The sequence below is a fragment of the Coturnix japonica genome, chromosome 11 (assembly GCF_054131305.1).
Source record: "Coturnix japonica strain WE chromosome 11, WE-NBRP24, whole genome shotgun sequence".
Classification (NCBI taxonomy): Eukaryota; Metazoa; Chordata; class Aves; order Galliformes; family Phasianidae; genus Coturnix; species Coturnix japonica.
In genome coordinates this window covers 5,866,723-5,892,625 of record NC_140673.1, presented here as the reverse complement: position 1 = coordinate 5,892,625, position 25,903 = coordinate 5,866,723, and the positions used below count along the sequence as shown (strand labels likewise).

Genomic DNA, 25,903 nt, shown 5'->3' with positions numbered 1-25,903 from the left:
CAGGTAGTGTTGGCTGGAAATACACCATTGTAATCAAAGAGCTGTCCTGGATCTTCTCTCTAGAGTGCTAAAAACTGAATCCTTATATTTTTGTTTTGCTCTGCTTTATGAAGGTAAGGATTGCTATTGTGGCCCACAGCAGGTCTCCTCTGCTTCTGATCCATTTAGGAGATTTTCTTCCAAATAATTAGTTCTGTGCAGAACTTGGCTAAGAAAGCTACAGTGGGGCAAAAAATCTATTGGCAATCATATGTAGGTTGCTCCAAAAGTAATGCCTCCAATTTATTTCCAATGAAGCTACTATAGATACAGATGACCCTCTGTCGCCATCTGTCTCACAGCAACAAAATGGGCTGGAATATTGGTGGGAAAGTTCAGCCTCTACTGCCATCCCACAATGTCCTTCCCTTACATCGCAGGCCAACAATAAAATTACTTTTGAAGCAGCACTTGTATATTGGGTTTTTCCATGTAGGGCCTCAGGAGATTTGTTTTCCATCAGGCAGTAATGGTACTTACTTACATAGCACTTTATATCTTCCAAATGGCCTATGAAGATGAGCTAATTAATCTGCACAATGCCTCAGGGAAGCATGCAAGTCAAGCTTTTAAAAAATAAATTAAAAAAGCAAATTTTACAGCACTTCCCGTGCCATCCTGTGATATTTACACTTCAGTGGGGCAGTGACAAGTCTCCTGTGGGCAAACTGCTATTACAGCTACACCAAAAAAAGAGTGCATAATGTGTATGGTGCCCTAAGTATTAAATGGGACTTATTCAGGTGTATACTGAATATTTTACTAACCTGCTACCCCTTTTGTAATTGATTGCTCTACCATAGCAGCAGAAGAAAAGAATTAGAACTGTGATTTTTATCTTCAAAAGAGACAAAAACGTTTCAGCAGCACGACAGAGGGATAATTTACTTAAAAGAAAAAATAATAAAGCCACAAAGGAAAAGTGGGCTATTGAACTCCACTGGAGTTCATCATCAGCTCTTCTAGCAGGCACCTCTCTGTCGCAGGCAAATCCCTGGTTCCCTGAAGAAGCCCTGGAGATGGAGAGGACTGTAAGTTCTAGTGGTGATTAGTGCCCATTAAGATTCAACTCGGTGTCCAGTAAGTGCCTCTGGCTACAAGCTAATAATTCCTGATGCATGGTTGAGATTGCTTTATCTTGTGTATTATCCAGTGAACAATTGATGCTTTTTTTTCTGTTGTGAGGTTTATTTTCTCATTTGCTTTCATGGGTTTTCTTTGTCTTTCCATTTCCAATTGTTTGCTTGACTAGGAACCTCTTTTCTTCCTAGAGAGCTCCATGTAGTTTTGGTAAGGGTCTGACCAGTGAGATCACTGAAAAACTGAGTCACTGAGCTCCTCTTCACAGATGGACTTTCCCCGCTTTTTGTTGGTGTGTAGCTGGAAAGTCTATAGCAACAGCAGCCACCAGCTCTGCAGACCCCAGGGTATCAGCATGGTGTGAGTAATGAGTGCTTTGATTTTTCACCTAACCCACTGACCGTAGGAGGCACTAGAAAGGACTTCCTATGGGCTGAGTGGTGGAAATTGCCAGTCAAAAGGCTGGGAAAACCCAAAGGGAAGCATCTAGAGGCTGGTCTATAGGGGTTCGCCATTGGGTTAGTGCTCTGGTTTTCCCTGGACTATGAGGATGAGGAGCTAACTGTTCTGCCCAGTGGCCGAGGACTGGGTGGGAAGGATGGCAGTGATGCTTTTTGTTGGGTTGTAAGGACCGTGAGTTTTAGAAGAGGTGCTGTATTCCTTGTGCTGGTAATTCATGGTGTGATGGGCTGACCTGAGCACCCAGCTATGCAACAAGACAAGGGGAGAAAATAAGATTGAAAAGCTGGAGTGACAAGGTGAGGGTTGCAGTCTTCTGGTTGTAACATCTAGTCCTAGACTCCCCAAATTGCATTTCAAATACCTGAAACTGAGTAATTTCTAGAATACTTCAAAGTATTAGTTAGTAGCTTTGGGTTTTTTTCCTTTCTTTCTGCCCATGAAAGAGTTAGAACCCTTTGAAGAGACGCACAGACCAACTGCAGCATACCAGTCCTTAATTTTTCCATCTCTTCTATCATGCTTTGTGGTATACACGAATTGTCTGATGTTGCTCCACCCTCAGCAGAGATGCTTTTCTGTGGTGCTGTGGATATAGTTGGTAAAACGCTGTGGAATGAAACGTTCTGTATAATTACTGCAGTATTTGTTGGGTTTGTTGTTTGTGTTTTTCTTTTGGGGAGGGAGAGGAGATTGCAATCGTTCACAAGCGGTTACTGGTTTTTGTCTGAATCTCGATCAACTGAGGTCATGAGACTGTTTTGCCCTCCAAGTTCCAGCAACTGGACGTTTCTGAGCAGCTGGTCAAACACATCTGACTGTTTATGTTGCTGTACTGTCAGTGACAGGTTTGGGGGGGTCCATTTTTTGGTTTTCCTTTGGATTTTGAGCTGCTGTTCTGTTCCAGTGCTTATCTTTATGCTACGGTTCAGCGATTCGCTTTAGAGAGCAAGGGAGCAATTAGGCATTTCTATTCTTTAGTTAGCAGTCGGTGTTGTTTAAGTACGCCTTCAGGAGCCTCTTTCCCAAGGTCTGTGCTGTGCCCTACATGCTGATTTCTCACGTGAGCTTTGGCAATGGGTAGGGTGACCAAAGGCGCTGTTTTTTCCAGGGTGTGGGGTATTGTTGCCAAAGGAAGTATCCGAGTGGGTGGCACTGGAGGAGGAGGACTGAATACCACATTACAAAGTTGGAGTAAACCTGTTTAAATCGCTCTCCTACCTACACCCAGCACACCAAAAGCTGCCAGTCTCGGCTCTTCACAAGCAGTTTTAGCCAGTTCAGCAACAGGCTGGGCAGCTTTGCATTCCTCCTGCACGCGTGCTTGCCTGCTCCAGCCCCTGCCTGGCAGGTGGGATCTGCTGGGAATCCAGCTCTGGGCTTTTACACTGATCCCACTTGACACTCAGCTCTCAGCGGGGGCTTTTCAATGTAGGAGACATTCTGATGGCGGCAGGAAGCAAAATGTCCAAGTTTCTGCTTCTGCATCTTTAAGAGCAGCTTTTGTGTTTTTCTCGAGAGCAATGTTACACCTGGAAGTTCAGCTCTTGGCCCTTGTAAAATAAACAAGGAAAGAGCTCTGAAAAAGCTTAACCGTTTCCAGCTTAACCAACAGACTCAACCAGTTTGTTTTCAGAGCCGTAAATCACAGCAGGAATTAGCAAAACCAACAACAAGAAAGGCAGCAGCTCAGGATGCAGGGAGAAGAAAGGTTTGTCTTTCTTTCTAAGTGCATCTCAGGGCTATGTTAGTACTGTGTATTTCCTGGGCAGTACGAGGGTTGGAGTGGGGCAACGTCTGCAAGCAAAGTTGGGGTTTGATGAGGTATGTTTGGAGTCGCAGCTACTCGTTGAGCTGACAAAGCCGTGTTTTCATCTTGACTTCTTGCAGCTGGGAACAGCTTTCAGTGCTATCAGCCTCTTAAGTTTCCCTGCTGCTGCTTTTAGACTTGGAGTCAGCTGCTCCAGACCCGAGTTTGCTCGGCATCGGGTGTGTTTTTGCTTCAGAGCCATCTCCTCCTGCCCACACCCCCTCCCACCCCACCCCAAATGCTGGCGCTGGCTCTGCTCTCCCCCAGCCACCCCCGGGACAGGGAAAATGAAGCGTCTCCCCATCCTGTGGCTGTGTGCAAGGAGAAGCGAGCCACCAAGGGCAGCTATTGTTCCACTGGAGCCAAGGAGCTGAATAGAGCTGCTCGCGCTCCACGGGCTCCTGCTCTGGCTTTTCTGCATTCCAAACCGTCTGCGGTGGAGAAAACAGAACAGGCGGGAAGCATGCAGAGACTGTGCTGACTCTGTGCTTGGCGCGGTGGTGGGACCATGGTGAAGGGAGAAGGATTGCAACAGAATGCAGCTCCCAGGTGAGATCCTTCCTGTCATCACCGTGCAGATGGGGATGGGGGCTGCTGCAGCTGTTGGGTCGGGCAGGATATAATAGGTGTTGTGCTGGAAGTTTGAAGCGACTAGAGTGAATGTAACTAGAAACTTCAAAGGTTTTGAGCTTTTCCTTGCTGCTTTTCAATATCCACCTTTTCCATTTCAGTTTTATACGTAGTATTTTTTTTAAAGGTGTACTTGTGTGTGTTTAAGTAGTTGATTGTGAGAAAATGAATTACTGGTACTTCTCTGCTGGCTGCTCTGGAATTGAGGTGTGTTAGTATTCAACCCTCACGCAGATGCAAAGATGAGAAGGAGGTTTGTGTGGTGGCTTCCAAAGTTCAGAATGTGGCTTATTGCTCCTTAGGTTGACAGCCTCTCCCTGTTATGCTTTCCTTACCTCCCATACATCACTACATATGTGCCGTTGTATGATGTTGGGTTTCTGGGTGAGGCCAGACATCCCTCTTGATGGGCAGCTGTGGGAATGTCTCTCAGGGTTTACCTGCTGCTGGCACTGCGTGTTGTTTCCAGCGTGTGATATTGCCAACCTTGCTTCCTGTCCTCCAGCGAGCACTGGTAAATCAAAGCAGTTCAAGCAATCCTACAGGTTGCTCGTAAATACAAGAGGATTTGTTTTCAGTACAGTAGTGCTGTGTGCTTTCCTAACAGCCTTTGTCTTAAAGATGTTAAATTATAGCAAGCTGGAAAGCACGTTGTTTTCGTGCCTTTGGTTCTAGTTATTTTTCAGTGGCTGCATAAGCAGTAAGTGATACCCATCAAAGCCAAGAATGGAAACTTCACAGTTAAATTTTTTCTACCTTGGAAACAGCTTTTAATAGGTACTGATTACGAAGTCCTTCTTGTCCTCCTCTCCTGTAGACCAGGGAGAATACTAATTTGCTGACTCGGAGAGGCAGTTGTTGTTAGCCTGAACCGATGAGGTTGTGCTGCTTTTGAATTACAAGATCAGAAAATGAAAACCTTCTGCCTTTAACCTTTTTTGGGCAAACGTGTATCTTCCCAAATGAAGCTTTCAGCAAAGTTCAGAAGAGCTCATGGCAACACAGTCCTGGGCCCTTTCAGGTTTAATTTAAGTGAGTAGAGTACAGAAGTCAGAAAATTATGTGATGCAGGAGAACACAGTGAGTTATGTGTTAGTAAATGGCTTGTTGGCATCAAGAGACAGATCCATTTTCTAGCCCGTAGAGGTACGTACCTTTTCAAAGCTTTAATTCTCCACAAAGGGAATACTTCCTTTTATCTTTTATCCAGATTTCTTGCCTAATTGGTATCAGACAGCACAAATGTTTTTCAGGATTGCTAATAATGGTGGGATTTGAAGCTGGGCCAATGGCAGAAGGGAGACCTAATGATCCCATTCCACTTAATTTTCTACACATTTGGGTGACTGCTTGTAGTAAGGGGAGAGAGGAGGAGATCTGCCTGAGGAATCAGGAAGCAGACAATGCAACTACAGTTCCTGCATACAGTATCTTTTCCAGAAGTTAAATGTTCAGCAGACTTCAGATATATGAATTTAATGGGAAATGGTGCTGGAATCAGTCATGGTAAACCTAGCTGTAAAATCCGGGTTGTGGTCTTCTATAATAGCTGATTATCTGAGCAGATAATGGCATCTACAGATATCTGCGTCAAGTCTACATAGAGTTTCCTTACAGAGCTGAACAGTGCTGCTCCTTACGCAGTGGATCTATTGTTATGCCACACAGCATTGCATTTTTCTCCTCCTGCACCTGCACTGAGCTCAGCAGGGTCTGAGGAGGGCAATGCTGTGACGTGGATGCCTGCCAGAGAAGTGAAGCAGCTCCATGGCGCGTTCGCCTGGAGTAGGCCTCTGGGCACCCTTCAAGTGTCACCAGCCACAGGCATTCCAGTCTGGCATAGGAAAGAGGAGATTGAAGATACTCTTGTGTTCATTTTCCTGCTGGTTCCGGTCCATTTTAGAGTAGGCTTCAGTCAGATTTTCAGCTCAGTTGCGCTCTGTATGTGAAGAGCAGGTCTTTTTTCTAGAGTGGAGGCTGTAATTGTCTACCCACTTGCTTGATTCCAGGAATAATTGGCTACAGGAATAATGCCAAATGCTGCAAAATACAGCGTGATTCCAGTGCCAGCTTTTACAGCATTCATGTTCTTAAAGCTGTGCCCTGTTAAGTCATGAGGTCACTCTGAAAAGTCAGATGCATTCTCTAGGGAAGCTTTTGCCGGGGTGTTCAAGAAGACTCTTTAAGGTACAATCAGCTGGAAATTAAGCCTGTGTCCGCAGGATGGAGGACTTGGTGTTGGTACATCCTCATTTTTATTTGCTAATCTGTACCGACTCTTGTTGTGTTCCCTTCTCTCACCACTAACTTTGGTCCCTAATTTGGAAACAGATTAAGGATTACAAACAAACTGCATATACTGCCCTTCTTGTGCTTATCTTCAGTGTTTGGAAAGACCTTAGCCTTTGGCAGTTGCGTTATTTTGATGCTTGCATAGAGATTAAGACAGTATTCTTATAAACACAGGTGGAACTGAGTTGTAAGAGGGAGGGAGGCTGCATGATTCATAGGCAGGTAGGAAGCCATATAGCTGGCCATAACCACTCATTCTCCAGAATGCTTCAGCTTCTTTGCTGCATACCTGGTAAGTACAACTGCATGCTTTTGGGCTGCTAGACATTAACAATTTCTGGCTGGCGGTTTTGTCTTGTTTCCTGGTGCTGGAGGTGCAGGTTGTTGTGAATTAGTCTATTTTTTTTTTCCTTTTGTCTGTACCAATCAAACAGATTTCACTCCCACCTGACGATGTTGGTAAGACTGTGGTTTCTCACCATACAAAAGGAGCAAGTGGTGACCTTGGGGTGGAGTAAGGTTCCCTATTAGCACAGCAACCTCAACCCTGCTCTGCAAGAATCGCTGGTATTTAGTTTGTTCTGAAAACAAGCAAGTTGGGCCTGTTGTGGGAGTGCTACGTAAAGGTATTGTTGCTGTGCGCTACAGCTTGCAAGAAGAGGGGAAGCAACCTGCAAGCCATTGGGGTGGTGTGGCAATTCCTACGTGATCCCAGCAGAAGTTTAAGAAGTTGTATGGTCAAGTGGGGATCATATCTTGGTTTTTTGTTCGTTGGAGGTTCTGTACCTCCAGTGAATTCGTAATCTCAGCAAGAGAAAGGTCTCCTGCCCTTGTTGAGGGCCCAAGGATGGGCAGTAGGTCTGAAAGTAGGAGTACAGATCAGCATGAATAAGGGCAGAATTCCAACAAAACTGCCTGCATTATTTTCACTTGTTTCTGAATTGGAGGCAAAATAAAGCACTCAAAGCATTTGGCCTGCACACTGTGCAAGAAGAGTTGTTTTCCATACTTGACTGTTGCATTGGTGGGGAAGTGCTTTGCTATCCAAACAGCAGCCCGGGGGGAAGTTTACTGCAAGACTTCCTTTTTCCTGAAAACCCTGCCTCCTTGTTTCCTGTTTTTGACAATTCATAGGAAGTCAGCATCTGGAAGTGGAGACAGGGCAGTGAGAAGAAGGTGCTTCAGCTCATGGTCTGCCTGCAGCGTGTTATGCTTGGCAGTTTGTTCTTTTCAGATCATTTCCTCCTTCTTTTTAATACCTGCCGGTCATGGAAGTACAGCCAGCAGAGCTACAGCTGAGTCTTCATTGCCTGAGAAGGTTGATTTTTCTTAGACAACCACAAATATGCGAGTCTGATGGACATAAGTAAAGGGAAGAAGCTATGCTGTTGGGTTGCTTTTTTTATTTGCCTGTTTGTTTGCTTGGACAGCAAGCATTTGTAGTTGTTTTTAGTCTTCTCTAATACAGAAAAGTGCTATATTGGAGTATCAATTACAGTCCTGGTATCAGGGTTCAAAAAACTACTCTTTGTCTTTCTTTCATGCTGCTTTAAAAATGGAAGCTCTCGAGTGCTTGGGCTGGATCTTCAGGTTTGTGAAGCAGGGGATATGACAGGTCTCAGTGGATGCTGGATCAAGCCCTACATGTTAATCTCTTTGTTCTTGTCATCCATTCCTGAAGGTTTGGTATCTCTTGGGTGTGTTTCTGCTTAATTTTTCCTTCAGACTTAAAGTGCTAAATGTTTCTAGCTAATATGCTAGCTCAAAAATCCCCATCCAAAGTGCTTAAGACTCAATCCATTTCAAGCTGCTTTTACAACACTGCTGAGCAATACTGCTTCCATATTGTTCTTTGGCAGATCTGGAAACGTGTATTTTGGTGGTTTTCTTTTTAATTGATTTTCAGTATATTTGTTCTTTTTTTCTTCGTTTTAAGCACAGGTCTGTGTTCTAAAATCATTTAGAGTCTATTCTTCCTTTTGAACACCCAATATTTCTGGTAGGGGAAAGAGAATATTTGAACGTGTTCTTTGTAAACACATTCTTGGGGGGGGGAAAATCATCACTTGAAGACCAGCAACAGATATTAAGTAGTCTTTACATAATGTATGTTAAGTATACAGCTGGATGTATTCATACTTTAATAGAAGTTTTTGGTTTACATAAGGCATGTGGTCACAGTTTGGAATAGCAACATGGAGTGCATGACTTTGTAAATAATGTCTTTGCCCTAATTTGGAATTAAATTAGCTTAATGCTTTTAGAGTAGTCATTAATAGATGCTTACAAACTACCGTAGTACTAGCAGTATAACTTAGCCAAATCCCCTGGCTATAGTGAAGCTACCTAACTTGGACTGGGGACAAAAATGTAATTAAGTTGGTATGGAGAGGGAAGTGGAAGGGAAGAACAGCGCACAACTCCATAGTTGCCTCATCAGCGAAGTTCTGACAATTCAGCTCCTTAGCAGGTGGCTTTATAGGGGTGGGGACTTACTGCTCAGTTTCTATAAAGACAAGGTATGAACAGTCAGGGGTGGTTTGCCTGGGGGGGCTGCCAGGGCATGGAAGAGCTTGATAGAGGCTAGGACCTCGCCGTTCCATTTAAATTTCCATTTTGGTTGCTGACCTGCTTGCCTCCAACCCCCTCACAAAATTAAGTGTGGAAATAGCTTCGTGACATTATTTAAAATGTCACTTACACAAGAGAGCCCTTGCCTGTGTTATTATGTGCTAGAGAACTTCAAGGTTTGTTGTGCTGTTTAACTTCATTTTGTGCCTTCCCGTCCCCATTTGTCCTCACAAGCTGTCAGTGGGCCCAGCTCCTGCTGCCCCTCCATTCCTTACTGCTCCAGCAGTTAGCATTTGGGAAGTCCTGTACCCTGCTACCCTTGAGCTCCCACTGGATTAATGTCTGCTGGGTTTTGAAGGATGTGCTCTGAAAGGTAACAGGACCACAGTATCATCTTTTACCATTGTAAACATCAGCACAGTGGCACATAGATGTCATCTTCAGCTGGTTGTGAGTGCTGAGGATCCCTTACTGTGCTAAAATTACATCATTAAGCAATCTGAATGGTCAAATAGTAGATGATAACTTGTACTTGTGGGCTAGCATGCTTTGCTTTCAGCAGCAGAACAGACAGGCTCGGAGACCTGGGTGCCCATCACTCCTACAGAAGGAGCCTTGTAGTTGCTCTGCCCTGCTCCAGTGGGGCTCACCTGAGCACTGAGCCTGCTCAGCTGCTCGTGGCTTGTCGTGGTGGTATGGCCTGGTTTGCTTATATGGCTTAAGCTGTAATGTTATCTGTGTCACGAAATAGTTGTGTGTCCTTCCATGGGGATTCCATAATACAAAATGGATTGCTCGCCCTTATCTGTCCACATTCCTATTGAACCAGATTACAGCGTGCTTAGAGGCTGTTAAGTTGTAATACCACTTCTCAAAACAAGACGATATTCCTTGCAGATAGGCATTTAAAATGAATTAATGCAGAAAAAAAGCAGAATTTGCATCTAGAACTGATGTTTTTAGGTACCTGGGTAGGTTGCTTTAAAGCTGGCTTGCTTGTACTGTGCTGTGGCATTGAGTAAGATCGAGAAGTTATTATTGCTTGGTGTTTCTGTGGAGAAAATGACAGAAATAACTTCTAAAGGACAAGTACAGAGGTGAGCCTTGTTGTCTGCTACGTATGACATTGATCCAGGAGTTGGAAAAGCGGATGTTTATTGCGTCTTGCGGTTTAACAAGTGCTGCAACCTCAGGCAAGCTATTTTATACATCTCCGCCTGCCGGCTTTGGGGAAAAAGAGCATTAATATTGGCTCTCCCTGCCCACCGTGCCCCCAGGCTGAAGGGAGGACTTCGTTTTTCAGGTGCGTAAGCAGCCTGTCTTCCTTCCCTCCTCAACCGCCTGTGTAAGATTTCGATAAGAATGACTTGGGTGTGCGTTCTCTAATGTATATTGCTGTGAAGAAATCACCGACTGACTGTAGCAATATCCATCAATCAGCCCATCAGTCTGTCCCTAGTGCAAGCAAGATCCATTTTTCCTTTCCTTGTAAGTGCCTCATGCAGAGAGCATTAATACATTATGATTTATAATACTACTGCTACTTTGTGCTTGCAAAGCATCCGCATCAGAAGGCATCTCTGCTCTATTATTTGCATATATTATGAATGATGGTTTTCTAAAATTCACGTAGGGAAAAAAAATGAGTGCTCGTGTTTCTGTGTCGTTTCACTCATCAAGAATGCTAATTTTTAAATCCACGGGGTGGCAAAGCTGCTTAGCATCATAGGTTTCAACATCAGAACTGTAGGAGGGTGACATTTCTGACAACCGCAAGAAAGAGCAGAAGCCCATTCGCTGGTGGTAATTTAAGGAATTACCACTGGGGACGTACGCAGGTTTTAAGTTGTTAGTTTATGTAAGAGGTAGAGAAATGTAAAAGCTTGCTTTAAACTTCAGCCTTGTGGATTCATCTGCCTTAGGACTTCAGGAGTGAACTTTTGAATGGCAGAACCTGCTGTTCTGCAGGCTGCTTTTGGAGGACAAAAAAAGGCAAAGTCAGCTGCTGCTTCTCCCTGGTTGTTTTGTCATCACTTTGTTGATCTCTCCCACCTTTCTGTACCTTTAGGCATCAGTGAAGGATGATGCTTTTATGTTGTGCACGCTTCCCCTCTGGTAAGGCAATTTGTATGTATATTTGCATCAGTTCTTCAGACTTTTTTCCGGTGTAGGTTGTTGTCACAGCATGGAAACATTAGGTATGTTTTGTATATTCCAGGTCTTTTTTGAAGGCTTTTGGTAAGCTCCAGAGCACAAAACCTGCTTTAAGGTAGAGAAAGAGAAATTGAAGAAGCAATTTGGTGCTTCTTCTGCCTGTGGCAAGCTTTAATGGGAGACCAATACTATTCCGCTTCTCCAGTCCCACAGCAAGTTTCATCTTCCTTTTCCTACAGCAGGAGGTTTCGAAATTAAAATCAATGCTACAGAGAAGTTTTGGGATATTTCCTAAGTGACTGTTTGAAAACAGACACTGTGTAAACAGGGGGAAAACTTCTGATATCAGAGTCTGATAATGGGGACTATTAAAGCATAGAGACATCAAGCAGTGCCTGGTGATTAGGAGATGAGGCCAGATACATTCTTTCCTGGAGAACTGGGTGCACATTGCTAACCACACGTGCAATTCACCATTGAAACAACGTGCCAAGGGAACAGGCGAGGCCGATGCTTTGTCTTTGTGGTGTCTGTTGAAATCAGATGTCCTTTTTCTTTCTGATGTGCTTTTGTTCAACTGGAAATAATGCAGCAAATGGAGGAGAGCCCCTGGGTGATGTCCTCGGGGTGTTTCGAGTTGGTCAGGTTAGATGATGGTAATCATGACGTGATCCCCTCACGTTGCCTCAGGAATGCAAATGTCACTGTGTGCATGGGAATAGCTTGGGTGCCTTTTCAGTTCCTACTTATGTGTGCCTGGCTGAAAGCTTTGCTGGTCCTGCCTCCATTTTCTTACCCTGTTTTCCACGCTCTCATATCTTCAAGCACTCCAATAAGCCATTTTCATATTTGATAGTTAATATACTTACCCTCTTGACATGAGCACTTGTGATGCGCTGGAAGACATGCATAATGCAGAATGATGATACAGAGTAAGGCAGCTGTGGAGGGAAGCAGAATGTGTGTGCCCAATCTGCACTCCTGGAAAGGACAGGAAATTCATGGGAGTGAGAAGCATTCATAGGAAATCAATACTCTTAACTTTGTTTTCCCTACAACCTGTTATTTATGAAAATGATAGATAACGTGGTAAATTAAACCAGCTTTTAGCAGAAGGGCTGTGAACGTTTTGGGGCACCACACTTGTTTCACAGAAAACTAGAAGGGAAGGGGTAAAATTATTTCATATTGACCAACCGGATAGAAGAAAACAGGCACCTAATCCTCGCTCTGAGAGCTGAATTTAATTCCATTCTTATCACAGGGAGATTGACGTCATCAGTTTGCACATCCATAACTCAAAGAAGATTCTGCTTGTGTAAGTTGGACAAAATGTCATCCTCCTCCACACACAGGGAAAATGTGTTGGAAAAGCTCACTGTCAAAACAGAAAGGCTGGGTTTTGCATTGGTGGGAAAGCATATTTAGAATCATAGCATCACCTGGGTTGGAAAAGACCCTTAGGATCATCTAGTCCAACCACCGACCCATCCCCGCCATGCCCACTAACTGCATCCCACGGTGCCACATTCACATCACTATTAAATACCTCCAGGGATGGGAACTTCAGCACCTCCTCAAGCAGACTGGTTTTCAATCTATTATCTATTTCATAGGCAATATTTCTGTTTGGTTTTTTTAGACCTTCTGTCCATGTTCAGGATGGGACGTGCGCTTTTCCAGAGTGACAGAGGGACTGTTCAGCTGAGCATCTTATTCCTGCACTGTCAGTCTCCCATTCCCTCAGTAATTGTTCATTCTGTGCAGCATCTGCCCTGCTTGGCAGGTGTGTTATGAAAATATCTGCCCTGCACAAACAACACTTTGCTACAGTTTGTCTGAGTAATTGGAATTTTCTTCCCTGCTGGGACTTCACAGCTCTTTTTCTTTTTTTCCCTTTCAGTGGTTGGTTAGTAACTAATTCTCCACCTTGCTGATCTAATGGCTTTTGTAGTTGTTTTGGCTCAGGTTTTAGGAAGGGACAGCACGTGTCCTGCTTTGCTACAGAAGGGGGGGATGGCAAAGGCAGGAATACTTTAAAAGAAAGGCAGGTTCAGAAGCTGATGCACGGAAGGCACTGTCTCTTTAAAGAGAGCAGTTTGATCAGAGCATCAGCTCCATCCCCTGAGGACAAAGGCAATTTTGATTTGTGGGGCCCGGGAGTCCCTCACTTACCAGGATTCGTGTCTGCATCTGCATGTGGAAACCTGTAAAACGCTCTTTTGTGTGGAATAAATCATACGCTATAAATCCCACGCAATTAAATGTGCCCTCCGTAAAGTCAGGACGGCAAGTGCTCATTGTAGGGCGGTGCAGGGCAAAAGCTCGCTGTCTAGACAGAGCACGATTATTTTCCATTTCTCCCTCTTTAAAATTAAGAAGAAAAGAAGATGATAAAGGAGAGCATGGACTGTTAGCACTGATGCTTCTTTGAGCCGCTGTGGGCAGTGCCCCCTCCCCACCACCTTCGCAGCCCAGAGAGCAGCGATTCCCCGGGCTGTGCTGGCGGGCGGAGGCAGATGCCATTATTGCCGATCAATGCCGCCATGCAGGAGGAGGGGAGAGGGAGGGGTGGGAGCTTCCTCTTCCCAGATTGATCAACCTGCCATTGCATGAACAAATGCATTGTAAGAGAGGCTGGGATGCTGGTATAATAGCTCTGGAGCACAGAGGGGCTTGTGAGCAGGGGAATGCTGGCGCTTCTGTAGTTGGGGGGGGACTGGAATCATTTTTTCTTTTTGCATAAAGCCTGAGCCTACAAACAAAGCCAACACGGTAGGGGATGGTAGGGATATAGTACACTTAGCTGAGGAGCTGTTTTGCTTACTTGCTTGAGCTTTGTCAGTGCTGAAACCTATTTCTTTTTTATTTAAACCGATTCCATCATAACCTGCGACCTCCTTTGGATTTTCAAACCTTGGTTTCCCCACTACCCCTTTTGTTTTTTTGCTTTCTTTTCTGTTCCTGCTTGAACTGAAAGCTGACACAAAGAGACAACAAGTGTGGATCCCCCCCATGCCTGCCCTGGCGCTATGGGCCATCAGGTGCGGGGCTGAGCGCACGGGGCAGGACTGCAATCGCGTGTTGTCAGTGTAGGCAACAACTGGAGCACTGGAATCCCGAGACCACCCGCTCCTCCCGGCCCTGCCTACCCTGCTTCGTTCACTCGCTGTTGTCTGTATGGAAAAGTTTTCTGGCTGGAGAATGAGTCTCCTTTCTCCCGGCGATGTGGCCGAGTGGCTGGATAGCAGCACAGAAGATGAGAAAAGCCTTCTGTCGTTTCTCGGTACGGTAGGGTGCTGATTGTTCTCGTTTTGTTTACATTTGACTGGCAAGCCGTTACTGCTTTCAGTGGCATTAATTTCTTTGGTCCTTCAGTTACCGGATGTTATTTCTTTATAAAAGCTTTTAAATGATATGCAGTTATTAATTAAACCAGCTTAGAATATGCTTAAAATAGTTGTGTGTGCACCGGGCAAAGGTCAAGCTGTAACTGGGCAGTGCCATCTTAGTTCAGCACGGGGTCTTTTCTGGACCCTGAAGTGTTTCTTAATGATGGTTTTTTATCCCTCTGTGTCATCTGACCACCTCATCCCTGCCTTCAGTCCACTTTACCCATTGCTGTCAGCTTGCCTGCAACTTCTCTTCCCAACCACGCGAGGCTCAGACGATAAATCACAGAGGAGACTTTGCTGAAAGTTTTTTCCTCCAAAGAGAAATGCCTCGATGCATTTGGAATAAAGATCTCAGCCAAGGGATCAGATGCTGCTCCACTCTAGAAATTAGACCTAAGGAGTGCAATCAAACAATCGTGTGTTCTGTTTCTGCGTACTTACACATCAATTTAACTTTATTCAAGGAGGAAATTGAAACTGCTCTTTTATTTGTAGTCCAACAAAAATACCAGCAAGAAGCTGAAACCAGTTTAGCACAAAGAAGCTGATTATTGTTTTGTTTTTTTCCCTCCTTTCAGCTGTTGGTATTTCAGGCTGTTGGCATTTGTTTTTATTCTTTCCATCTCATCTCTGCACATTGTTCCATCTCTCTCTTCCACGTTTTGTTGTCCTCAGGATGCATTCTGCTTTGATAATGCTCAGACAGAAGGCCCCACATGCATCCCCCTTTATTTCTCAATGGACTGCTCAGAGTAATTTGTTTGCTGTATGTTTTTATTTACATTTGCCAGCACACAGTAGTCAACACTATGGATGTTTCGTAGTCAAGGAGGCAGCAGCCCATCTAGCTATACTTTTCTCCTCACTTTTGTTGTCTCCATTCAGTTGGAGTTAAAGTATTCCCTCTAGGTCAGCAGTTCCAGAGAGGTACAGAAGGTGGGAGGACAGTAAGTGCTCCTGGAGTCTGTCCATGTTTGCTAATTACTGTGCGCTCAGGCCTTTCCTTGGGAAAACTGTATTGAATGTGAGCTGGGACAAGGGCGTGCATAGACTGGACTCCAGTGCTGTTCTTCAGGGCTTGCTGTTCCATACCAAGAGGTCCTCAAGTTGTCTTCTAAGCCTCACCACAGCAATATTTATTAGTATGGAGTCTGGAGAGTGTCACAAAGCTGAGCTATTTGAGGTGATATTATTTTTTGGCCTCCAAACACATACATTTTACTCCTTTCATCTTAAAGAGATAACAGGCCCAAGATGCTGTTCAGAGCCATGTTAAAGGTTCAGTGACATCCCTCAGATATCTGCTGTGTTATGGATACTCTTATGTTTGTGTGTCCATAAGAAATAACTTATTGCTGAAGGTCGAGTGAGCAAAAGCTGCGGTCACTTCAAGCCAGCTTCTGTCCCACTGAGTGCAATGGGGAATAGCTGCAGAGCCTTAATGCCCCCAGGAGCCAGCCTGTGTGACAGCATCCCAATAACCAGAGCAAAGGCTTGCTGCTTAGAGAACGCCTTGATTTACAGCCCTTTCACAGAGAGAAAAAGGATCACTTCTGTAAGACGTGGCTCAAGGCTGTTGTTTAATAACGAGGATAATAAATATTGAAATCATACTAATGCGTGTCTAAGTCATAAGCCTCTCAACAAATTACGCTGCGGGAACGAGTTGCCATGCGTCAGCTGATCTGTGTTAATTGTCTGTGTGCAATCTCTCCGCAGCAAACACAAGGTAATTTAAATTAGCTGGGGCAGTCCAAGATCGTTAGGAGCTAACGAGGACATCAGCATCTCCAGGTCATGCGTGGTAGCTCCTCGTGTCTGGTAATGCTTTGGCACAGTAGTCCTGGCAATTTATACTGCTGTGCATGGAGTCAATTGGTGAAGGAGATTTTCGAGGCCGATGAAGGTTAAAGAGAAGAAAAAGGGCAACCATTCCAAATTTCACACAGAGGATGCGTTGAACAGCAAGGGACACACATACGTTTCATTTCAGTGTGTTTGTAGAGCTGGTGGGTTTTTTTCCACCGCCTCAAAGTGAGCGCATCAATCTGATAACAGCTGATGATGTACTCACGAAATGCCTCATTCGGTGTCTGCAGAACGTTCTTCATAAAGGGATTGTGATAGTCAGTGCTTGAAAGCCAATTTTTTTTATCTGCTGTGATGTTCTTGCCCTTTCTTCCAGCTTCATCTGTGCGTTCATCTGCTCTGCTTGTTATGTCTTGTCTTTCAGACTGAACTCCTTAGGAACCAATGACTTAACATCTTGTAAGTGACTCACGTTGTCACTCGTGTCGCTCGCTATGCACCTTCTGAATCGGGCACTCATTCAGTTCCTTGTTTCAGATGCCAAAGCAGTGCAGGTATCTAAGCAACAGAGTTACCTGTGTGCAAATTAAAAGTCACCTGGATGTTTACCTGGATCACCTTGCAGGACTTGTCCAATCGACTCGATCCTCAGTGAGGCACAGTCTCTTCCAATGGACTGGAAGAGGTTTTGATCATAATTGGTACCCAGTAGTTGTTTGATGATGGAGTTCTATAGCAAGCAAGCTTCGCTGGGCTTCCTTTGTATTTCCATTTCCAGCCTTTGGTGGCTTTTGTGCAATTCAGTATGCTGTTAGTGTGGCTTTGTCATGTTCTCTCAGACGTATCTTCTTGTGCCTTTTTTCTTCCTATCTCGTTATCTCAATAAAGAGGGAAGATCTATCGCTACCAATTTCACTTTCCTCCTTTAAGCGATACCTGGTAGGATTTACATCATGTATTTAGAGCACGAGACCTCAGGATTGAATACAGATCATACTTCATGTTTGCTTTTAGTTTCGGTTTTAACCAAAGCATTTAGTTTATTGTTACAACGGTCTGTGAGTTGGGCCCCAGTCTGATTTTCTTTTTCCCCCAATGATTAAAACAAGATAGAAAATGTGCTCCAAGATAAAACATGAACGGCGTTATTTATTCTTATGAGGCTTCCTGTTTCATTAGGCAGTGCTCATCTGAAATACGCTGCTTGGGCTGCACATAGCTCCTGATGCTTGCTTGCTTTCTGCTTTTTATTGCTACCTGTAATTTTGTTGGCTCGTGGGCATTTCCACCAAGGTAGAAAATGATGAGTAAATACCGACTGCACCCATCGAGGTCTCTTTCTCATTAGAGCTGTCACTTGAGCGTTCTGAAACAGCCCTAAGGGGCCAACGAGATAAAAATAACCTCTTGTGTTTTGATGAAGTTGTGGATGCCATAATGTTACGCTCCATTAATATGCTGCATGCACTGTGTGTGCGTGGAGATAGATGTAGGTATGTGAGGAGAGCCAACCAGCAGGGCTGAACAAGCACCTGTGTTACTTCTGCCCTGTGTAGGTGTAGCTCACTATGAAAACAGCTAATAAGAAAAGTGTCATGGAGCAGGAAGGCTGCATCTCTGCTCGGCTTCTTGTTTGGCTGCCCAGCGAGTTCAACATCCAGCGTGCTGCCTTTGTAAAACAAGGAACGAGCTCTGTAGTTCCTGTTGTCTGTGAGACGAATATTGAATCCCCGTGGTTCATCTCTGTAGTAAACCACTCCACTGGTGGTTTATACACGAGTAACAGCTTCAAAAACGTGCTCCAGCAGCAAGCCTTTAAGCGTTCCAACTCTTCCAAGCAGGGCTTGGAACCCCTTATTTCTTGAAGTGTGTTTGTGAAAATTAATCCTGAGTCACAAGAAGTCAAGTGCTGCAGGGCTTTATGGTGTGCTTGCGTTATAGTTAATCTGTATGACTAATTGGCTTTTTGACAGAGGAGAAAAGAGTGCTGGAGATGGCCTTGAAATCCTTCAGTGTGTTCTGGTCCATGGCTGTGGCTGCAGCAGGGCAGCCTGGTAAGAGGCCTCTGGGCATAACTGTGTTTAAAAATGGAAAGGAAACTGACTGTGCAGACTGGTTTTGAAAACAGCGTGGCTATTTTCACCTTTTAAGATGACTAAAAGGAATAATCAATTACCATTTTCTCATAGGTAGCTATGGGAAGGGGGGGAAAATATCGGGGTGGGTGCTTTTTTGGTCTGTGTCAGCTGGGGATGTTTGAATGCCATTGCACCTGGGAGGCTTTGCCTATAGCCAAGTAATTGGTGGCATTGAACTGGTTTTGTATTTTTCAGTGCTTGTAATTAAGCTAGACTCGGGAGGCGGAATGAATTGATTCTTTTTTATGAATCACATTCTCTCTTCCCTCCAGTCACAGACCAAAGCGCTGTCATATCAGGATGTGCACAGATGAAAAAAGGAAGCCCCAGCCACATCTGCCTTTTATTCCCCTAACCAGGAGCTCACACATCAGCAGTCTGCCCCTTCCCGGCAAAGGCAGCACAAAGATTTCAGAGAGAGATACCTGGAGAATGAACACAGGCACAGATTTTCCTGTTTGCTGCACAGTATCAGTATCTTGGGACTTGCTGCTGTGGCAAGGATGGGATGCTCTGATGTTTGCTGTGACAGAGACCACGACCAGCCCCTTAGGAGTAATGGCAGACAGGAGCTGTGCTTGCTGACATGTTCACCCCTTCCTGGCATCCCTGGGTGGGTGCTTGGGGCTCCCACCAGCCCCGACACGTGGCAGGGTCCTGCTGTGACCCACAGCCGCTCCATGGCACTGCCTTTAGGGTCAGCGGGACCCCTGCAGGCTTTGTTTCCATGACCTCATTTACAAGGTCACCAACCTCATTCTTCTCACTCTAACCCCTGAGGATGTTCCTTTGTTCCTGATTGCTTTCCCTGCCCTTCTTCAATCTGTTTCTAATTCAGAAGAATGGAGATGGAGTAGCAAGCACCATCGTGCAAGGCACAGTGCAATGTAGATGGGTGCAGAGAGCACTACAAGCCTGTGTCTCTGGGCACTGCCCTGCAGCCATCCCAGCCTGACTGACTACTGGGACTAGTGCAGCACCAAGTCCTTTATTTGCATAAGTGTTTATTTGCATAAATAATCCTGCGGATCACCAATAAGCGAGGCGATAAATGAAAAGTGTCCCATAGGGACGTCTGCAATTCATTGGTTTGATGGAGTTTTCTATTTGAGGGTGAAAAGGGGAAGAGTTGTCTGCTTCTTTTTTTTTTTTCTCCCCCAGAGAATGAGAGTGGGTGAGGAGAGTTTCACACTGTTTATCCATAGAAACGATGTGATTTAGCTGTGGTCCTGGTCCCTGAGAGTGAGCAATGCAAAGAGCAGCTGTGATTTAATACTGAGCCGAGGAGAGGTGCATTGATTTTTACAGCAGGTGAGGATTATGCAAGAGCAGCCTCCAGCACTGCCTGTGCAGTCGGGGAGGGAACCATCTCATTTTTTGCCTGCTAGTGACAGTATAGATTCATTTTTACTTTTTACACAGCTCAGCAAAAATTACCGCTCTATGTGCATCGCAGCAGATTGCCGTTGGCTTGTGGTTCTGAGTTAACCTGTCTTGACAATTCTGCTGTAAGTGGGTCCTGTTTTGTCCTGGGGACTGAGCACGTTGTCAGTTTGCTCTTGCTTTTCGGAGGAGAAGGTAGTTGTATTTTTAGGTTGTTACAGGCACCTTGCGAGCATCTCCCTTTCCCACTCTGAGTGCAACAGAAACTCATTGCACTGATGGAGCCTCGTCGTTTCATTGGCTGAGAACCTGCATTGCTCCGGGGTGTACGTGGAGGGAGGAGGAAGGTGAGGAGAGCCAGCAGGTCCCTGCTGTTCTCAGCTCCTTCTGCTTTGAACACCAACTTTTTGCTGAGCTCCCCCAGCTCTGAGCGACCACCTCTTGTTGCAAACAGGGGAGCTTGGGCTCCGGCTTTCATTTATGACTCAGCAAAGCTACCAGGCTGTGTTAAATTACCGAAGCGGCTTTGATGTGATTTCCTGTGGGTGAGGAGCGGAGCAAGCCAAGCCTATTACGTTTCTCATTACTAGCTGATCTAAAAGGAAAGGTGCTCGCCTTGCTCCCCGGCTCCGACTGCATACATCACTCTTGTTTGCTTTCATTACGTTTACAATGGGAGCAGCAGCAGCCGGCATTAAATCCTACATAACACAGCTCCCTTTGGGAGTGCAGCGCTTACAGGGGCTGCGGGATAGAAGTTGTCTTAGGGGAAGGGGCTGGCAAGGAGGAGCACACCTGGGATAAACCCAGCAGCCTTCTGAGGGCTGGGGCTGCTGCTGCTCACCAGCACTGACCCCACTCCAGCCATTCTGTTCCATACAGTGCCCAAGGGGAATCAGACACCCTGCAGCACCGGGACGGGCTCAGCACTGAGGGAGGAATTGCCCCGACACTGTTCTGCAGCCTGGGGTGCAGCATTGCTCCTGCCCCATCCCTGCGGCCGGCAGCACAGCTCTGCTCTGCCCATTCTCCAGGGGCAGCCGTGCCGTGCCCTGCTGTGTGCTCAGCATCATTTCCTAGCCGAGTGCCAGAGGTCTGGTTGGTTAAGGGAGAAATATCCCAGGCTGAGCCACGAGCACTGCAGGGTCCGGCTGTCCTTGCCTCTCAGAATGCTCCATTTTGTTGCTCTCCGAGTATCCACAGGAGATGCGTGTCTTAACGCTGCTGAAATCACAGTCTGCCGTTCCGAGGCATCACGAGCAGCTCTGTCTCCAAAGAAGGCTTCTCTCACCTTTTTATCAGTGATTTCGCCACGCAGCTCCTATGGCACCGACTGGCTGCCCATCTCTGCACGGCTTCCTTGCTGCTCAGCATCGGGAGACGCAGGGAAATTTTCTGTAACGGACGGAAGCCGGCAGTTGGGCGTCTGTTAATAGCCTGAAAGTAACTAATGAGGATGTGCAGTCGGAGCGATTGATTGAATAGCTGCAGTCCTGTGCTCCCTTTTCACTCGCTCTCTCCCTGCTTGCCGTGGCAGGGAGGGGGAGCGGAGCCCCGGCGTTGTGCTGGGTGGAAGTAGCACGGATCCCCAGGGCCGGGCAGCCAGAAATGGAAGTTTAAACCTCATCTGTCTCCTGGAAGGAAAACGGCAGGAGAAGGGACGACCCTGTCTGGAGTCACGCTTTATTCCTCTTCGTTAAGGCTCGGCATTTAACAATGGACTTTCTGCTAGGAAGTAATTTTCTCCCTCCCCTCGCTAGGATGGTTTGTGGAGCTGTGTTCCTTTAAGTCTGGTGATCGAGCCGGAGATGGGCAGCACTTGTGACAAAGGTATCTGTGTGTGTCTGTGTGCATCTCGCTAAATATCGAAACCCACATCATATGGTACGTGTGCCTTTGTGTGTGATGTTTTGTCAGTAGCGTATATATACTTTGTGAGCCGATAGAATCAGATATAAGTGTATTTTCTTTAATGAGTATTTGTGCTCGTCAGATCTCAGCCTGCGTGGATTTAAGATGCTGAAGTCGTATCTTAGTAAGGTCATATTGCTAGAATGAGAAGTTGACCTATTTCTTTATATCTGCAGAGATATATGCTGTGTTGCCCAGGCAGCTATGCGTCTTCTGTTGGTGGTTGTATGGCCAAGGCAAGTTGTGTGATCACAGGAGACCAAACTTTGACCTTTGTCCAAGCTGTGACTAACACTGAATTTCCTGGTGTCTCGATCTTAGTTGTCAGCTGATGACTGCATCACTTATGTAAAAAACAAAAGAGGAATTTTGTCTTTTCTGGTTAGCATCTCAGAAACAGCAATGTGTGTGTGGGTATTGATCTTCACCTGCGCTTTTATTGCCTCTTGCCTCCAATCAAGTCAGATTCACAACCCTGAATCTGTCATTGGAAATGCCGTTGTAATGTAGGAGGTAAATAAGACATAAAAACTAGGTGAGTGTAATTCAGCAGCCCAGCGTGCACTTGAAACTTTGCTGAGGCACAGAACCTGACTGCTCCCCACCCCCTGCACCCATTCACCACCTTTTTCTTTTCCTCCTCAGAGGTCCCAGCAGAGAGATCTCCTCGCAGACGGAGCATCTCCGGGACCAGCACGTCTGAGAAAACCAACTCCATGGATGCTGCAAATACGTCTCCTTTCAAAGTATCGGTAAGTGTGCCCTTCGTGCACGGGGGGAATTGTGCTCGCTGAACAGGAGGTGATTCAAATATCAACAGTGTATAACTGCGATCTGAACAATGAGTAATTAGTTATTTTTGGTAGAGCAAGAAGTGTTGGTACGTCTTGTGAAATACCAGCGAGATTTCTGGTAGATCTATAGTTTGCTGCTTCTTGTTGGATTGATCTAACGCTGGAAATACAGAACATCAATCTCAGTGTGGGCAGCAAGCTATATAAATACCTGTGTAGCTGCTGCCAGGGGTTGCATTCCCTATTTGATTAGGCAGAAAGTTCCTTTAGGTAGGCAATAGCTTGTTGTTTTACCCTCAGGTTGGTGAGCTACATACAAAACCAAAACGGCTTTATAGTTTACTTGGGAGCAGGTGAAATCTCTGCAGGTGCCTTAATTGCTCTTTATCTCTTCAGCTTTTGTTGCGAGTTCAGTTGGCTGAGAGTCTGCATGAAACATTTTCAGCTGGTGTGGATGTTCTTGCCAGTGTCAGCCTGTGGTCAGTGTAGCCAACAACACAAAAGCTTTTTATATTATCAGACCAAGGGCAAATGCCTCAAGTTAAAATGAGAGGCTCAGTAAGCCTTCAACAATAGCATCTCATGATTTAAACATCCAACTTGAATGTTATGTACATTTTTAATCTTTTTTTTTTTTTTTTTTTTTGGCAAGAAATCTGTCTCTTTTAAAACCTGTGGAAATAAGTTACCTGGAGAACTCTGGTTTTGTTTATACTCTCTATGGACATGGGTCCCATTTCTGTGTATACATTCTTGCCTTGTTTTAGACAACATCCACATTAAGCACATTTCTTAGCCTGCCTTAGATATAAGTGTTGGGTTTTGATTAACATGTACGTTGTATCATCTTTAAAAATGGAAATGGGAATTAAAAACATCAGCTATGAATTTGATGAGGGCTATTTAAATTATAAAAGGGTTAAGTCTGATCAGAGGGTGCAGAACATATGTCAGGATTTATTGGAATTAAGAAAGGTAATAGAGGAAAGGGCTGTTTCATAGCTCTTCATGACTTCTGTGAATGGGTGGTGAATATGCTGGGTGTCCATGCTTGGTTCCTTTTTAGAGTCATTGAATGATACCAATTTGGAAGGGACTTCTGGAACTCTCTGATCCAGTTCCCTCCACAGAGCTCAACTTATTTACATCAGGTTCTGCAGGCAGGTTTGAAAAGCCCCCAAGGATGGAGGTTGGATGCTTTGCTGGGCAGCCTGCTCCAATGTTTGGTTTCCTATTGTGAAGGATATTTATTTTGTAGAGGCTATCTTGTTGGATTGTAATTGGAATTTCCAATATCTATTGAAGGACTGAGCGTCACATTTTAATCTGGCAAGAAAAATAACTGAATTAACAGGTGAAACAGAACATATTGTTTATGTTCTGGAGGAGAAAAGGTTGGTGGGGGATCTTCACACTGAGTGCAGGTACCTGTTGGCAGGGGGTAAAGGAAACAGACCCAGGCTGTTCAGAGAAGGGGTGATGAGTACAATGTGAAATACAAGGAATTCCACTTAATTGTAAGACAAATCTTTTTTTACTATGAGGGTGATCAGACACTGCAACAGGTTACCTGTCCAGTGAGGTTCTGAAGTCTCCTTCCTCAAAGGTATATTCAAAACCTAACAGGACACACAGTGCTCTTGCTCGAGTTGAGCTCTAAGAAGGGGGCTTGGAGTAGACAGTCTGCAGAGGTGCCTTCCCAGTTCAGCTGTTCTTGGAGACAAGGCCTGGCTGTTCCCTTCTTTGTTCATAAGAAATTCTGTCTTCTTTGTCTTCGTGTATAAGTTATTGCCATGTGCTGTGGTTGGAGTCTTCACGTAACTGCAAGCTGCATAACCAGAGTGTTTGGTGACTGTCTGAATTGTTTCTTTTTTTCTCCTTGTTCCCATTTTTTGCTTATTCTTTAATATTAATCCAACCTTCATGTTTCTTAGTTCCTGCTTCCTTTCTAAATAAGAACTTTGCAGAATGTTCCTCATTTCCCCACTGGTTTATTGTGCTATTTAGGACTCTGGCAAACAGGTGAGGTAGTGGCACATGGCTGCATTTCTTGGGCATAAACCAGGAGACATCTAGAAGCTCCTTGTGCCATGTGTGGCTGCTTTGTCTGTCTGGCCACCTGTATACCCAGCAGCACAATGCACCCCCCCGTCCTTCTCACAGGGACAAAGCTTCTGACTTTGTAGATTTTGTTCCGAATGGTCCATTTAGGTGTTGTTACTCCTTGGCAGGTTGTGGTGCAGGTGGGGGCTGAGATCACCCTCTTTTCAAACATGCCAACTCCGGATCTGCTTAAAAGAGCAAGCTGCAATCAGAAGTCAGGTTGCTCAAGAATATAGATGAGCTCAATCAAAGCTACAGGAATAATATACCTGTTAACCCTATTGAGTGGATGACAGAGCAGGAGAGGAGGACTTGTGTTTCTTTGGTTGTTGCCTTCCAAACTCCGCAGCTCTCAGAAGCAGGGAGGGCGTTTGAACACCTCATGGAGGTCTCTGATCAGTGGGCTGGGAAGAGCTGTGAGTGAAGGATGGAAGTGGGACCTGTAATGGCTTTAAAAGGGCTTGTGCAAGGTGTCCTCTGTGCTTGGCAGGGGTTTATCATATGCAAAAAGGAAATGAATAACACCAGAAGCTGCTGTTTTGTTTCTCCAATTGCTGACACCTGCTCCGTGGGTTGGAGGGCTGCAAGCAGCTGCAGGGTAGCGCTGTTTCAGTTCTGTCTGTAGACCTGACTCTGTGCCATACCTCTTCTTCTCCATGCTTCGGCTTCCTCACAGAAAGCAGCTTAAGGCAGGGGACGGCTTAACCTTCATCCATAGTGATGAAGAATTATGCTGAGACTTCCATAATAAGTTGCTTTTACAGCTTTTTAAGTTTGCATATCAGTAAAGCTATTTAAATCTATCTTCTCAGTCGGGCAGTGGCTTCCAACATACTCTGTGCCATTTTTCCCCTTCGAACACCAGGCTGTGATACTCCCTCAGAACGAGGCATCTGTTTTTTTAATGCTGCTAATTGGCATTTGTTTGGCATCTGGAATTTGGATTCAGAACAGCGTAATGGCCTTTAAGCAAACGTTTCCTTGACGAGACATTAAAATAAATGTCTTCAGTGGCAGTGGTCAATGAAGGATTTATTTCAAGGAGCTGACGTGTAAAGCTCAGGAAATTTGCCTTCCAACCTGTTCCGTGTGCATTGGAAGAGAAGAGGTGTGTTTACACTTGGTACCCACACTCAGGACCAACCACTCATGGATCAACATAAGGATGTGCTGTTCTGCCTAGGGTTGCACAGTGGGCCCTGCTGACACAATGCAACACATACAGAGGTGGGAGCTCCCATTGCTTCCCCTTTCTTCCCTACTTCCCCAAACATCATCCCCTGCAGTGACATCGGTCTCTATCTGGGTTCACTTGTGCTAAGTGCCACGTGGCAG

General features: G+C 45.2%; 1 protein-coding gene across 15 annotated transcripts in view; it reads left to right on the top strand.

Annotated features, from left to right (window-relative positions):
* RASAL2 (RAS protein activator like 2) overlaps positions 1–25,903 on the top strand; it is a 138,530-nt gene that overhangs the window by 73,609 nt on the left and 39,018 nt on the right. For 10 of the 15 annotated variants that reach the window (XM_015869601.3, XM_015869600.3, XM_015869599.3 and 7 more), the window contains exon 4: positions 22,317–22,423. In XM_015869601.3, coding sequence (XP_015725087.2) covers positions 22,317–22,423 — 107 coding nt within the window. Of the gene's footprint in view, positions 1–3,456; positions 3,938–13,642; positions 14,322–20,342; positions 21,591–22,042; positions 22,207–22,316; positions 22,424–25,903 lie in introns of those variants that run through there. The other 5 variants (XM_085512133.1, XM_015869606.3, XM_015869604.3 and 2 more) reach the window with 4 other exon arrangements.